This window comes from Panthera onca, chromosome B3 (assembly GCF_046562875.1).
Source record: "Panthera onca isolate mPanOnc1 chromosome B3, mPanOnc1 haplotype 2, whole genome shotgun sequence".
Lineage (NCBI taxonomy): Eukaryota > Metazoa > Chordata > Mammalia > Carnivora > Felidae > Panthera > Panthera onca.
The window spans coordinates 44,180,011-44,195,950 of NC_138344.1; the positions used below are offsets into that span (position 1 = coordinate 44,180,011).

General features: G+C 39.0%; 1 protein-coding gene across 3 annotated transcripts in view; it reads left to right on the forward strand.

The window, feature by feature from the left end:
- RORA (RAR related orphan receptor A) overlaps nucleotides 1-14,705 on the forward strand; it is a 712,204-nt gene extending 697,499 nt beyond the window's left edge. For all 3 annotated transcript variants that reach the window (XM_060621049.3, XM_060621050.3, XM_060621052.3), the window contains 6 exons: nucleotides 2,268-2,389; nucleotides 4,621-4,753; nucleotides 5,428-5,535; nucleotides 7,045-7,155; nucleotides 8,702-8,814; nucleotides 10,487-14,705. In XM_060621049.3, coding sequence (XP_060477032.1) covers nucleotides 2,268-2,389; nucleotides 4,621-4,753; nucleotides 5,428-5,535; nucleotides 7,045-7,155; nucleotides 8,702-8,814; nucleotides 10,487-10,651 — 752 coding nt within the window. In that variant the 3' untranslated portion in view covers nucleotides 10,652-14,705. The remainder of the gene's footprint in view (nucleotides 1-2,267; nucleotides 2,390-4,620; nucleotides 4,754-5,427; nucleotides 5,536-7,044; nucleotides 7,156-8,701; nucleotides 8,815-10,486) is intronic.
- Nucleotides 14,706-15,940: the final 1,235 nt, after the last annotated feature.

A 15,940-nucleotide genomic window follows, 5' to 3' on the forward strand; every position in this document is an offset into this window, starting at 1 on the left:
CTTAACTTTTACTCAGTCTGACCATATTGTCCTTTGCTGAAATGGAGATTTAAAAATAGTAGTGTCTGAAATCTTACACTTGCCAAATCAACTGTGAATTGTAAGCAAAGGCAGTTGGTGAGAATGCAGGCACTGCCCTCTACTGGCTCGATGTGTACATTACGCCATTCCTTGTCAGCTCAGATAGGCAGGGAGGGGTGGGAACAATTTTGGGGATGAAGTGAAACAAGATGCTGACCATATTAACTGGAAAAGAAGCATGATCTGCAAGGGAATACTTTGAGTCTCTTCCCATTATTTACCTCATAGGGTCTTCTGGCTTCCCTGCAAACACTTTATTTTTTTTCATATCTGCAAAAATCATTGGACTATTTGCACAATTATTTTCTTGTTTCTGGCTCCTCATTGTTTTTGTCTTTACTCCCCTCTTCTCTCCATAAGCTTCACTGATTCTATGACACATCATTTATCGGCTTCTCCCTCTTTTGGTCAGTGTCTCTCTGTCTCTTCACTTCAGTTTTTTTCTTTGTTTGTTTTGTTTTCATGATATTCATTTATGTTGTGTTTGTGTCTGTGTGGTTGCCAAATACAACTGTTAAGATTTATTGTGTTTCAGTCTCTAAGGAGATTCTGGTTTCAAGCTTCACTTAGGTGAACCCACTCTGTTTTCACACAAACAAGTCTGATTCTGTCTAATGAAAGCAGTAACAAATTTCCAAACAGACACTCTTACTGGGATTGCCAAGGTTTCACTCAGCACCATTTTTTTAAAGGGCTTTCCTGTTACATAATCAAGACCGTGGAAGGGGATCGCTTTTGGGTATGGTTTCATATTCATGGAATCTTGTCTGTTCTTTTAAAATACTTTCATCGTCCTTCTCTTCCATAACATTTATTACCAACCTACTGCATGCTCTTAGTCCCTCACTGTGGACTGCAGCAGCCTTCTGATGACGCCCCGGCCTCCAGCCTGTGCTCCAGTCCACCAGTCACAAAACTGCTTGTTCTGTTTCCCCAGATACAGTGCTCAGTGTGTCTGCTCCACCTTGAGAATTCTGCGGACTCCTTCTGTGAAGCAGGTCCAACCCCACATTCCTAATATTCAAGCTTCTCCAGAATTTGGACTCTTACATACTCGTGTTTCTGTTTTGATACTATCACTTTAGCCCATCTGCCTGTCCCCTGCAAATGCCATCATTTGTTCCTTCATCTGTCATTCCCTTGAATGCGAAACCGGCCCACCTCTTCGCACCACTGACCTCTGCCTGCCAAATCCTCCCTCCTCATCCTTCAGGGTCCACGTCACATGCTCCTCTCCTGCCAAGAACCATTCTCTAATTCCCCTCACGTTTCCCGTCCATGACAGTGCTTGTGATCTTTTTGTCTCTTCTGATATAATTCAACTTGATGCTGAATTGCCTAATGTCTTGACTTGTCCTTTTAGCGTGTGCATACATGTTCACCAGATTATAAGTTCCTAGAGAAATTTCTCTGGCATATATTTCTTTTAATATCTTCAGACTGCCTATATTCCAGTATAATAAGAACAAATGTTTATGTAGCACCATAGTAGGTGACCCTCTCTGTTTTAAGTGCTCAACTCATTTAATTCTTACAAGCTCTTTGAAATAGGTACTGTTTTTGCAAATGAGAAGACCGAAGCACAAAGACATTGAGTAACTTACCCAAGGTCATACAGCTAGTGAATGCAAGAGCTGAGTTTCAAACGCAGGCAGTCTGGTGCCAGAGTCCATCTCTTAACCACCACGTTATGTGTAACGGCATAGTGGCCCTCGGTAATGCTTGTTGTGCTAGTTGCTGGAAAAATAAAAGAAAGAAATCGTTGTTTTCACACAAACATCCCATTTCCCAATTTTTCAAGAGAAATCCTCCCGAGGTCAATGTATACAGCAGATGTGTCTTCATAAAAATGCCAAGAAGAGGCTGTGTCAGTCATTTCCTACTCTTGTCCGGGTCAATAATTGTTCACTCCCAAACAGTGTAAGGCCGCAGAAGAAGGTCAAGGTCGGGAGGGTCTTTGAAGTCCCCAAGACTTATTGCTAAATATTGGCTTTGCCTGTCCTTCATCTTCATGCTCGAAAATACAGAATAGTTCCAAATTGCTCATTTAAATATGTAAAGATAATGAAAACTGGTTCAACATGTTGCTTTGTACGTATTACTTTTTAAACCACATAAGTACAGAAAACCCTGCTTATCCAAAGAAGAACTTGGCTTTTCATGTTTGTGATCTGTTTTCTCCTTAGAACACCTTGCACAGAATATATCTAAATCACATCTGGAAACTTGCCAATACTTGAGAGAAGAGCTCCAGCAGATAACGTGGCAGACTTTTCTGCAGGAGGAGATAGAGAGCTACCAAAACAAGGTATACTCTGAAGAATTTTACCCAGGATTGAGGCAACGGTGGGAAGGGTGTTTATGCTGGAGATCTGATCAAGAACACAAACAGACTAGACAATGAATGTATTTCATCAGATATCAGATGTCTGTTTAAAAATCTGTCTCCTAGAGGGGCGCCTGGGTGTCTCAGTCGGTTAAGCATCCGACTTCGGCTCAAGTCATGATCTCACCATCCCTGAGTTCGAGCCCTGCGTCAGGATCTGTGCTGCCAGCTCAGCTTTGGATTCTGTGTCTCCCTCTCTCCCTGCCCCTCCCTCTCTCACACTCTGTCTCTCTCTCACTCTCAAAAATAAATAAACATTTAAAAAAAATTTTTTTAATCTTTCTCCTAGAGATGATGATCTACTTGGGGCTTTGTCTTACTGAGATGCCAGTGTGTGAAATTTCTGCAATAACAAACCGATTTTGTTGTGCTATGACTTGACACATATCTCCTATCATATGTCCATGGGAGCTGGAGGAAGCAGTGTCCAAAAGCCCAAATGAATTGAGATTTGTCCTGATATCACAGTGGAAGATTTCAAGCTCTGGAAGCTGATAGAAAATAATCTCAGCCTCGTGTTTCCAGAGCACTAGAGAGTGTGTACAAAACAAGGTTTGGAAGCTATTGCCATAACTCCAGTGAACCTAGCAACGTGAGGCTGACAGCACTGCTTCTAGCCTTTTTCTTTACACACTCTGATCAACAAGCCCCCAGAATGGAAGGGCAGGGCTGGAGAAAGGGAAGTTTCAGTTATCCATTCTGGCGTGGGAAAGGGAAATGCTGTGGTTTTTCCTAATAATTATAGAAAGGTAGGGCTAGGAATGATGAGAGAGATTATCCAGGCTAATCCTCCCCTGCATTTTACAAATGAGGAAACTAACAACCCTTGGCATATGGTGGGGGATTGAGAATATCAGGACTAGACCGTGACTCCTGGCTTCTAATGCAGTGTTTCCTTCACCCCCATCATATTGGTGGAAACAGTCTTAAACTAAGGTGGGGGGAACACATGAGCAGTGTAACAGATCCAGGGTATAGATACCCTGTAACTAAAGAGTGGGTATGTAAAAGCAGGTAAACAGGAAAGGTTGAAGAACGGCAACACATCAGTTTGTTTGCCTTTGAGATAGCGGCCAACCAGTGTTACAAAGGGAAACCAGAAAGCAGTAAGAAACAGCAAGGCTTATGAAATGGGATTCAGAGTCAGAGATGCTGGGATTTGAATCCCAGCTCCAACACCTCCAGCTGTGAAACCTCTGTGAGCATTCATGTCCATTTATGGGAAACGGAAAAATGTTCGTGGGGAAATGAAACAAGACAAAGGTGTCATAAAGCATCTAGCTCAAAGCAGGTGCACAGTAAATGTAATTGACTCCCCTTTTCCTTCCCTTCCCCCAGTAAAGTGGTGTTAACTTCCCCAAGGTAAAATGATTGCTCAGAAGAAGATCCTACTGGGGTACCTGGGTGGCTCAGTCGGTTAAGTGTCTGTCTCTTGATTAAGTGTCTTGTCTCTGTCACGGTTTGTGAGTTCAAGCCCTGCATTGGGCTCTGCACTGATGGTGCAGAGCCTGCTTGGGATTCTGTCTCCCTTTCTCTGCCCCTCCCCTGCTTGTGCTCTGTCTCTCTCAAAATAAATAAATAAACTTACAAAATAATAATAAAAAAAAGAAGATCCTACTTTGCTTCTCTCCGAGGCCCAAGGGTAAAGCAGTGGCATGTGTTGCTTTCCTGCCTCGTGTTTTCACCTGCTCATAACACCTTCCTCTCGTCCCTTTGCCACCAAGATGGTAAAAGAGGAACTGGAGGAGACGAGAGGGGCTTGGAAGCAGTCGTTAGAACCCAGATGTTCATTTTTAATCCTCTAGCTTTTTTTTTTTTTTTAATTTTTTTTTTTTAACGTTTATTTATTTTTGAGATAGAGAGAGACAGAGCATGAACTGGGGAGGGTCAGAGAGAGGGAGACACAGAATCCGAAACAGGCTCCAGGCTCTGAGCTGTCAGCACAGAGCCCGACGGGGGGCTTGAACTCACGGACCACGAGATCATGACCTGAGCCGAAGTCGGACACTTAACCGACTGAGCCACCCAGGCGCCCCCCTCTAGCTTTTTTTAATCCGTTTCCAAAGAAGGATTTTACAAAATACGAACAGTTAAAACGAGTGTGTCAAGGATGTGGGTGACCGTGTATGTCAATGTGCTTCGCTTCTCAACAGCAGCGGGAGGTGATGTGGCAATTGTGTGCCATCAAAATCACGGAGGCTATACAGTATGTGGTGGAGTTTGCCAAACGCATTGATGGATTTATGGAACTGTGTCAAAATGATCAAATTGTGCTTCTCAAAGCAGGTATGTGCTTTCTGCAAGTGAATTTTGAGATCTCCTCCTAACCTGCTTTCACCCGCTTATTAAAGAAATGCTTGGTAAGGAAGGTGTCGGGAACAGTTTTCCTCCAACGATAATAGCTCGGGCTTCTCTTAGCAGAAACTGAGTCCTTGTTAAAGGGTTTTGAGCTCTCTGCGGGAAACACTGCCTCCATTTTGCTTCTCCTCTGAATGAAACAATTAATTTGAAGGACACCTGCGTTCCCCCATCTTACCATCACCTGTGTGTTTCGTTTCTCCCACTCCAGACTCTCGGGAGCGAACAGTAAGTTGTTAGGAAGGTTATTTGTGGCACTCAGAGGTACGCCCCTGGTTTTTTGGTTTGTTTTAATAAATAAGAATCAGTACGTTTTCCCGGCAACTCTGAGACTCTGTATTGCAAGACAGAAGAATGCCAGAGAAGTAATTTGTAACTCCATCTGTCTTCAGGAATACAGGCCTTCATTAGCTTCAGCACACATCTTTAATTCCACTCGTGAACTTTGCCCCTTTAAACAGACAGCTGATGTGACAGGGAGCCGTTTGCCAAATACTGCCCCTGCTGCACTGAATCGCAAAGGGGGCTCTACGTTCGTGCCTTCAAGCTAGATGAGTCTTCACCACGATAGAATAATCGACACCATTTCTGCCTTCGCTTAGGTTCTCTAGAGGTGGTGTTTATCAGAATGTGCCGTGCCTTCGACTCTCAGAACAACACCGTGTACTTTGATGGGAAATATGCTAGCCCCGATGTCTTCAAATCCTTGGGTAAGGAAACCTGGCTGCTCTGTCTTTAAACCGGGGCCGTAGGAAAATGTGGGAACCCCGCCAAAGAGCTTTTGCATGGAATGGAGGCTGTTATTTGGAAACAAAAATGAAAGGATTTTATACTTCTGTTACTTTATAGTCACTGCAGAAAATGCACACATGTCTGTCTTACATTTAAAGGGTTAGCGTTTCATTTCATCTAGGTGGAAATCGAAGAAATTTATATTGTCTAACTTTCCAGTTCCCTTCTGGATTTTAAGAACCAGATTTTCAAAGGATACATTATTCACGTAAATGAGAGGATGTGATTTTGATACATAAAATCAAGCAAATAGCTAAATGTCTGCCCTTTCCGTACTTCTCCAATAACAACGATTAATAAGAATGAAATGCAGATATCATAGAAACAAAGTATTGCTAGGTGAAACTGTGACATGTACTATAAAAATTAATTAGTTTAGATTTCTATAATTTAAAGTGGGATGTAATCATTAAGAATGAAACGCTATCCAAGATAATGTTGTTAAATGATTTTAAAAACAGTTAAATGATAGAAGGTCTATGTACTTTATAAGGCCCATTGCCATTTAAATATGTATACATAATATGCAAAACTGAAAGAGTAGACACCAAACTTAACCAATCTCTTGAGGATGGGTTATTATTTTATGGGACTTTCACATTTTATGTTTTCAATTCTATAATAGCTATAATGATTTTTACCACCATAATATGTCATTTGTTACCATTTTTAAGGGTCCTTTAGATCAAATACAATACAAAACAAAAAGTCAGTGAATGTAATGTTTCAGTTAGATTGTGCCCATTCGAGTCTACTGATTAAGATAGTGGGTTCTGGGGGTGCCTGGGTGGCTCAGTCACTTAAGTGTCTGACTTCAGCTCAGGTCATGACCTCACTGTTCATGGGTTCGAGCCCTACATTGGACTCTGTTCTGACAGCTCAGAGCCTGGAGCCTGCTTCAGATTCTGTGTCTCCCTCTCTCTCTGCCCCTCTTCCTGCTTGCAGTCCGTCTCTCTTTCACTCTCTCTCAAAAATAAATAAAACTTTTTAAAAAATTAAAAGAAAAAAAGATCATGGGTTCTGAAGTCGGGCCGCCTGACTTTGAACTTCAGGCTGTTACTTCCTACCTGTATAACCTAAAGTGCATAATTCTTCTAAGTCTATTTCCTCACCTCTAACATGGGGATAATAATCATAATACCTCTCTCACAGAGCTGTTGTAAAGCAGTAAGATACCTTTTAGAGTGGTGCTTAATGACGTAGTAACCTTGCAACAAAAGTCCACTGTCATTATTTTGGATGATGATGATGGTGTTGATAGTGATGATGGCTAAACAAATTTTTCTTTTGAGATTTCAAACTGTTAAACTGTAGAAATGTTATTACTGTCCCCATGGATCTTGAACTACTACATCCTTCTTCATCTTACTCTATGTTTTTCTCCTAGGATAATAACCAAAATCCTAAACTGTCTTTAACTTTGGCAGGTTGTGAAGACTTTATTAGCTTTGTATTTGAATTTGGAAAGAGTTTATGTTCTATGCACCTGACCGAAGATGAAATTGCATTATTTTCTGCATTTGTACTAATGTCAGCAGGTAAGAACCAAATGACAATGAAATGTCAGGTAAAGAATTCTTACAAGGTCCATAACCTTTAATGGCTGTAGAATATTGAGGTGCCTACAAAGAAAGGTTGCCACCCTTATTAAATCTAATCTTAAGTTTTTTTCAAATAACAACCCCCCCACACACACATGCACATGTATGTGTGTTTAAGACTTCGTGCCATTCTGAGAAAATCTTAAGAAATGAGAATTGACCTGAAATCATTATTACACTGTATGTTAACTAACTTGGATTTAAATAAACTTTTAAAAAATTTTTTAAATGGAAGCGAAAATAATATAAAAAGCCGAGGGGGGGGGGGGCAAAACATAAAAGACTCTTAAATGTAGAGCATATAGGGTTGCTGGAGGGGTTGTGGGTAGGGGGAAGGGCTAAATTGGCAAGAGGCATTAAGGAGGACACTCCTTGGGATGAGCACCGGGTATTATATGTAGGGAATGAACCACTGGATTCTACTCCTGAAATCATTATTGTACTATATGCTAACTAACTTGGATATAAATTTTTTAAAAATTAAAAATATTTTAAAATCAAATTTAAAGAAAGAACTAAAAAAAAATTTTTTTAATGCGAATTGAATAAAACCCAGTCCATAATTAACCTCCTGATAACACAAGAAATGCTCTGGGAGAGAAGGGCTGCCCTTCTTAACACAAATCTTCAAGATAACATGGTTTTTAAAGCATCCTACTTTTTCTTAAGATTCTTTTGGATGTCACCCACAAGTTGATCTGAATTTATCTGTGTTTTCAACTAGTAGTGCCTCTTGGGGATAATCTGCTGTGCAAATTTACTATCTTCTGTTTGGAATTCTTATACCTAAAGACTACACATTAACAACCCTTCAGTTGTTTGGAATTCTCTTGACAATTTTAGTTGCCTTGGATTCTAAGGCAGTTTTCTTATTTACCAGAAAGGCAAGCATAATTGCTATGAGTATTTTATCCAGAAATGTAATTATTAGAAAGATTTGAGCATCGGGGCACCTGGGTGGCTGTCGGTTGAGTGTCCGACATTGGCTCAGGTCATGATCTCATGGTCTGTGAGTTTGAGCCCCATGTCAGGCTCTGTGCTGACGGCCCGGAGCCTGGAGCCTGCTTCAGACTCTGTGTCTCCCTCTCTCTCTGCCCCTCCCCTGCTCGTGCTGTGTCTCTCTCTCTCTCTCAAAAATAAGTAAACATTAAAAAAAAATTTTAGAAAGATTTGAGCATCTGTGATGGTTTCGTTTGCCCTTGTGTGAATATGGCCTTCAATTTAAATGGCTATTCTTTTGGAAGGAGAGGACTCTCCCTTCATTTAAGTACCAGTAAAAATGGAAAGCTTTACCACTCAGTTTTATAGCTATCATAGATCAGTTTTCCATTGTTTTAGGAGCAAATTTTGAACAAGGAGTAAAACTGGCCTGTTGTTCTCTAACTCAGCACTGTGGTATAGTTGTGTCCAAGAGTCAGGAGGAATTGGGGTGTCCCGAGACCATGGAGGAGAAATACTAAGAAGTATCATTTTTCATGTGTAGATCGCTCATGGCTGCAGGAGAAGGTAAAGATTGAAAAACTGCAACAGAAAATTCAGTTAGCTCTTCAACATGTCCTGCAGAAGAATCACCGAGAAGATGGAATCCTAACAAAGGTAAGAGTAAAAGATGGTCTGGCTGCCATAGCCTGAATCATCCCTTGCCATAGATCTTGCTGCCAGCCACCTTTGGAAGTCATCTTACCAGACCCCAAAAGTATCTATAAGCAGTAGGCTACTGACAAGAAAGAAATGTCTCCATTTCAAAAAATTCCATTGGGCCAAAATTCAGGTTACGTTCTACCATCATTGGTTATGAAGCATCCTGCAATAATAGGGCAATGGTAGAATTTTTTTTTTAAGCATTTTAATACATTCTGGAAATCCTCCTCCTATTCCATCTAAGCTGGGCATAAAGAGAGCTAATGTTCTGCATTGACATAAATTAGAGAAAGAATCTTTGAATTTAGAAGGAGGAAGTTATAAAGGACTAACACAAGCAGGGTAATCACATAGTCTAATATTAGTTCTATTTCCATTACATTCATTCGTAATCAACAGAAAGTGACTTGTATTTTCTTCATCAATTTCCCATTACTACCCTGTATTCCAAGCAGAAGGCTTCATTTTTGCTAATTATTACCTTTTGCAATAAAAATATAATTAGGATGTCAATTTAAAATACGTTAATATTCTTCAGTGCTAGTGCTTAGTGGTATATATTTGGTCTTAAAAAAAAAAATCAGCCCAATTCTTTCTTAGACTATTCTATGCATTTTATTGTTCAAGAAGACTGATTTGAGAGGTTTGGGTTTTTCTTCCTGCTTTCTCTTCTTTTCTCCCAATAGCTAAGTTCATACAGAGAGGGGAGGTTGGGGGTTAATTGCTGTTTTGTGTTTATTTTGCACCTGTTCAACGAGAGATTGAGGCAGGAATAGGAAATAGAAGAAGAGGTCTCTAGACTCGTACTTTCTTCTCCAACTTTTTGCCCCAAGGCAAGGGTACCGTCAGGTTCTTTTATCATAGAGGGCACCGAACATGTGGACAAGATCCACGAACCGTGGAACATGCTTCTTAGAGAGGATTATTCTGGTCGAGCTGATACATAGTGTGTATGGTGGTTTAGAGTTTTAAAAAAACGTGGTTTCAAGCTGTTACTATCTTCAGCTGGTAAATGGCTGATGCTGGGACTTCCGTCCAGGCCTTCTGACTCTTCTTTTTTTTTTTTTTTTTTTTTATTTTACTCAGGGCCTTTTGCTCAGACCCAGAATTGCTTTGTTACAGGCAAAGGGCTTTCCCAGAAGAAACTTGCTGTCACTGGAGTTGGCTAGTACTAGTCCTGCCTAAAATACGTGGGGGATGCCATCATCTCTAGTTGCAGTGACCTCACCTGCCCCTGACTACCTCCTTGTCCTCTTCTCTGTCACCAGATGTCTTCTTTCTCCACAGTGGCAGAGGGCAGGGTTGAGGACAGTAGAGCAGAAACCATGTTGGAATAGGAGGAGGAGGTGAGAGGCTTGGGTTCTCATCTCAACTCTGCCACTCTTGCTCGTGAACATCTTTTCGGGTTGTTATATTATTTGTCTTCAGAATTGTATTTCATGTATACTTGATACGCTATGAAGTACCTAAAATGTGTTTTTACCAGTCTTCCTTATTGAAGAAGACGTAAGTCGCTTCAAGTGAGTTTCACTGTTATAAACAACATTGTAAAGATCATCCAGGTTCTCTGATTTGTGATGCTCATGTCTGTTCTCTCCTCACAACATGTCCTTTCTTCCACTTGCAGTTAATATGCAAGGTGTCTACGTTAAGAGCCTTATGTGGACGACATACAGAAAAGCTAATGGCATTTAAAGCAATATACCCAGACATTGTGCGACTTCATTTTCCTCCATTATACAAGGAGTTGTTCACTTCAGAATTTGAGCCAGCAATGCAAATCGATGGGTAAATGTATCACCTAAGCACTTCTAGAATGTCTGAAGTACAAACATGAAAAACAACAACAACAACAAATTAACCAAGACACTTTATATGGCCCTGCACAGACCTGGAGCGCCAACACACTGCACATCTTTTGGTGATCGGGGTCAGGCAAAGGAGGGGAAACAATGAAAACAAATAAAAGTTGAACTTGTTTTTCTCATGCATATGATTTCCATTATGCCTACAGATATGGACCCTTTTTCTGTCTCAACTTCTCAATCACTGACCTCTGTTTACAACTGAAGGAGGGTACTAAAGTCGGAGGATTTCCTTTTCTTGTAGCTCACTGCCCACAGACTTTCTGCAGAGTCACCAATCTGTCGGTAACAACAGAGAGTCCAGCAATAATCGGTGACTGGTGTGCATAGCGGAGGTTGCGGCATTATTTTGCACAACTTGCTCTTTGTTTCATGAAGGAAGTTTTTATTTTTCCACCGATTATTGCCAGTCAGCAGGATGGCATGAAAAGGGTCCATAGCACTAGCAACAATAGCATTATAATATATTACAGGGTAAATGGGCATGAAGACTATATATAGCTAAAAGAGATATTGTTTATATATTGTTTTAATTAATATAAAATGTAGTTACTGGTGTAGCTTTTCCTGTTGAATTGATAAGGCACTTTCATTTTGCACCTTTTTCTTTAAATTAAATGCTAGCGTGTTCACTGTCGTGTCGCATGTGCACCAGAAACACAAGTTTAACTGAGAAGGCTTGGAAGGTACGTCAGGAGGTATTTATGCTGCTGTTTACAAATTACTTTTAAAAGACTGGCTGGTCATATCTAGAAATCACGATGTGGATTATTTTTTTTTTTTTTTTACACGTGAATTCGGAATTAGAACTCTACCTAAATTATACTTTGCTTCGTGGTAAGTTTAAGGATAGATGTGTTTATGCTTCATACAAAGTTGAATGATCGATTGGTGCTATGGACTTACACCATCACGCACATTATTTTTAAAAAAGCTTTTTTAAATGCCACCTCATGGAGGCAGGGGAGAGAGGGGAGGCTCATTTTACACAATTCTGTAGTTATATGGAGTCCATCTCAACTTGGAACTCTTAATGCTTTGAGAACAAATCAGTAACCCAAATATTTATTGGAATTCAGCTTTTATTATAAGAAGGACCCAAAGATTATATCTGGAGCAAATACACACTCCCCATGTGAGGACATGAAGCATTTACTTTGTGAATGATTATGTTCTTGGTATAATCTAGGAACCCTAAGAGGATATCTCAGAGTAAACTAGTTCTAGACTAGCTGCCTCTAGATGCTATAATTCTAGAATATTGCTCTCCATAGCTTACAGACCCTGGATAGAGGGGCGAGAGAGGCATGCAATGCAGAACCAGTTTCTCTTACTTAAATATGAAATATTTTAAGCATTCAAAGTGAAGTTGATGTTAAGCTGCAAACATTTACTCTTGTATTTATCTTCACTAGAAAACTGTGGACTGTAATTTATTTTATTAAATATTTAGAAGATTGTTTGGCTTTTGTGTTCAGGTGAGAAATATTGAATGTTCTTGTTTAATTTCATGTTTTGGGGGTCTTTTTATTTTAATAATTCCCAGGGGGGAAGGGAAAATGAACAGTCTGATATACAGGTGTGCATATTTGAAAAATAAGTGCCCTTTGGAAATGTAGGCATTTAGAAGATGATTTTAGTCACCCTGGGGTAGTATTCAAACTTGTGGTCTGACCTCAAAGACCACGTTTGTACAGAAAAGGAAATATCTTCCCATAGCATAAAGGTGGGAGTGTCCAGGCAGCCCTTTATAGCAGAGAAAGTGTCTCTACCACCCGGGTCCCTCCTGAATCCTGATGTCACGTGGATAACAGCATGGGCTTCCCAGAGCCCGATACTCTGGCTTTAACTCCACTGATTGTCTGACTTGTTTCCTGAGGGATTTGGAGAAGAGGAAGGGATTATTCACACAAAAGTGTGTATGAAGCCTAAATAACATCTTAAATTTTTTTTTCAAAAATATAGTAAGGGTTTAACCATAAATAGAAGACGAAAGTAATATTTACTTAAATTTCTTACAAGTATATAAAACTTTATGTGAGTGTTTATACAGAGAGGTTAACTATCAGCATATAGTATTTATATTTGGGCAAGAAGGGTTAAATCAAAATTTTAATTTAAATAAGCATAGTTCCTGTGAGGATCAATAGTATTTATACTCTGAAAAGAGTACCACGTTTAGTTCAGTTATTTATTTGTCCATCTTTTTTCCTATTATTTCTCTTGTGGGGGAAAATGGTATGGTATTGTTTTTTGGAGTGGTTTTTTTTGGTTTGTTTTTTTGTTTTTTGTCATTCTGATTCACTAAATTTGGGGGTGGTTTGATTAAAGTATATTAACTTCTTTTTAACCAAAGCTTTCTGAATATGACCAGCCTCAGGTGCTAGTGCATTAAAGAGCAACTAAACCTAATTCCAGTGTCCACTTGTGAAATGAAAAGAGCTAATTGAACTTCTCTAAGGGTGAGAGAGAGCATAATGTTGAGCTTAAAAGAAATTCCTTTTCCCAGAAGGGATTTTGCATGTACCAAATGCAAAAAAAAAAAAAAAAAAAAAAATGCTTAATCTCAATAGTAGTCCCACCATGGTGACATTGCTTTTAGAGTAAACCAAGATACATTGACATGATGCTGCTACCAGATCTTTCTGAAAGAAAAGCAAGGTGAGGATTTTAAGAGCAAAGTACATTGACAGTGTAGGGACAGAGCAGGAGAGGTGTGCTCGGTGAACAGAGGGAACAACTATTATTTGGATAAAAGTTGGGATCTGAAGTTAAACAATAAATTCAGTTTTAAAAAGTGAAGTTCAGAAAAGGATGTGAAAAACTTTGCATTTTTATTTTCTTTCTTACTATAGAAACACCTGTGTGATGACACAAACTACTTGGTGATACAGAACAATTATTCTTAAGAGTGCTTATAAACTAAAGTTTCCTAAACTAAAATATCCAGTAGTCTTTGAAAGATTGGAATCACATCATTGTTATCCCAGCTGCTATGTCTTGTATACAGTTTTTCATATAAGGTACGTAAGGCTTTCGTACAAAGCCCGAATACCTTTGGTTACAATGGTGTCAAATGATTGCATTATACTCTGGAGAACCTGGCCTTGGTCACAATGAAAACAAAAGTGCAGATGAAAGTGCTTTTTTGGACAGTTTGCAAATTGTGTTAAAGCTATGGATTTTTTTTTTTTAAGTGTTCAGCATCCTAATTTGCGTTAAAGCTATGGATTTAAAAAAAAAAAGTCTTCAGCATCCTAATTCACCCTTCCTAATTTAAGGAAAATATGACTTATGGCACTGCTTCTAAGTTTGGTTGTTCTTTATAGTGTGGATACCCGGATCTCTGTGAGCGTATGGGAGTGGGCTGAGGGCCAGGGAGGAGGGAGTATGTGTGGGTGGGTGTGTATGCAGGTGTGGGTGTGGTTTTCGTGTGTATGATGTGCGTGTGTCGGACCGCTTCTAGGCTACTAAGTGTCAATGGAAAAGAAAATGTATTCAAAATACTTAAATCAAAACTAGAAGATGGGGGAAAAAATGACTTATTCTATACAAAGCCTTGTCTGGACCACTTTAGAGAGACTTCTATTTTTTTAACCCTTCTATAAATATTTGATGGCACTTGAAATATTCCTGCAATAAAATGTGATTTGTGTAAAGAAAAAAAAAAGATTTTGTAATGTGAAACAAAGAAAGAAAGTAATGTAATTTTCTAAAAAAAAAAATACAAACAAACAAACTTTGTATTATTTTCTTGATGGAATTTGTCTATCTGTCTTTGGGAAACTTTTTATTTCATTGAATGTGCCATAGTAGAAATACGTGTTTTTAGTTTTAGACTAAGGAATAGCTGTTTGTGTTCCGACATTCCAAAATGCAAAACAACCTAGTGGAATCTTGAATGAAAAGGTTTAAGTAGGATGTAAGCTTCTCTCATTGTTGCTTTTTTGCACATGTTCTCCATTCCTCTCTAGTGCAATATGTACATAGAGCACTTGCGGGTGTACCTTGATCCCTCAGGGAAAAAATACATATTTGTACAGTTTTGGTTTGTTTTGGGTTTTTTTTTTTTTTGGTTGGTTTGTTTTGTTTTGTTTTGTTTTCGGGTTGTTTTTTTTGTTTTGTTTTGGTATGGTTTGGTTTTTTTTGCCTTTTGTTTTTGGCTAAGGAATGTCGATTGAATCACTTGTTATTGTTGAGGGGCAGCCAGATAATAATCCTAAAGCCACTGTTTTCAAACATTGATTGTTTAAATCACGTGTCCTTCCAGTGCTATTATTTTAAGGTAATAATAATAAAAAAAGTTATTTTCTGACAGTTCTTTGTGCTGATTGGTGGAAAAAAAAAGGGTAAATAAGCACCTTATGATTGACTTAACTGTGAATGACAATCCATCTTGATATCAACAATAGAAACCCTATCACTTTGGAGTTGGGGTTAAGAGTCAGAAACAATGTGCTCAGGGATCTCCTAAAACTCTTCAAACAGGGTGGCCAGTACTACTGGGACAAATTGTGTTTTTTATTATTAATAATAGTGATAATAATGCTATCCCTCAAGGCACAAGTGAACTGTGTAGGACTGCGTGTGCGTGCGTGTAAACTCTTCACTATCGTCTTGTTTTGTTGAGTTCAAAATGTATGTGTTCTTCAGTCTTGTGTGGTTAAAAACATGGAATAACTTCCAAAGCACTACTTCACAAGATACATTAATAGGCGATATACCAACAGGGAGTATCACTTCAAGTGCATTTCCACATACTCCATTTACCTTTCTCTAATAATTAAACCATCCATGATAAATATATTCATAGCATTATATATTAGGAACTATTTCAAATTCTACATGGTGTGCAAAAAATTGTTGAAACCACTCATGAGATGAGAGCCTGCTTATTGGTGCAGTGAAACAGCTGAAAGTTTGAACAAGTCTTTTCAAATGCTAGCAAATAACTTATTTTAATTGTGTTCTCCAGAAGCAAACCAAAAAATCCCTCTACTTCCACATTTATAGTTTTCATCCGTTGAATTAATACAAGAGCTAATGTTTAAAGACAATATAACAGCACCACAAGCCAGCTTTTAGGTTACGTTGGACATTTTTGAACTGGAGCGTCGCTCTTATGTTTCCTTGTATTACTTTTCATAAGGTCAGTGAACCTCAGTATACTGTTGGCTTTGATTCTTCCATACCTGGAATACACATTCAGAAGAAGT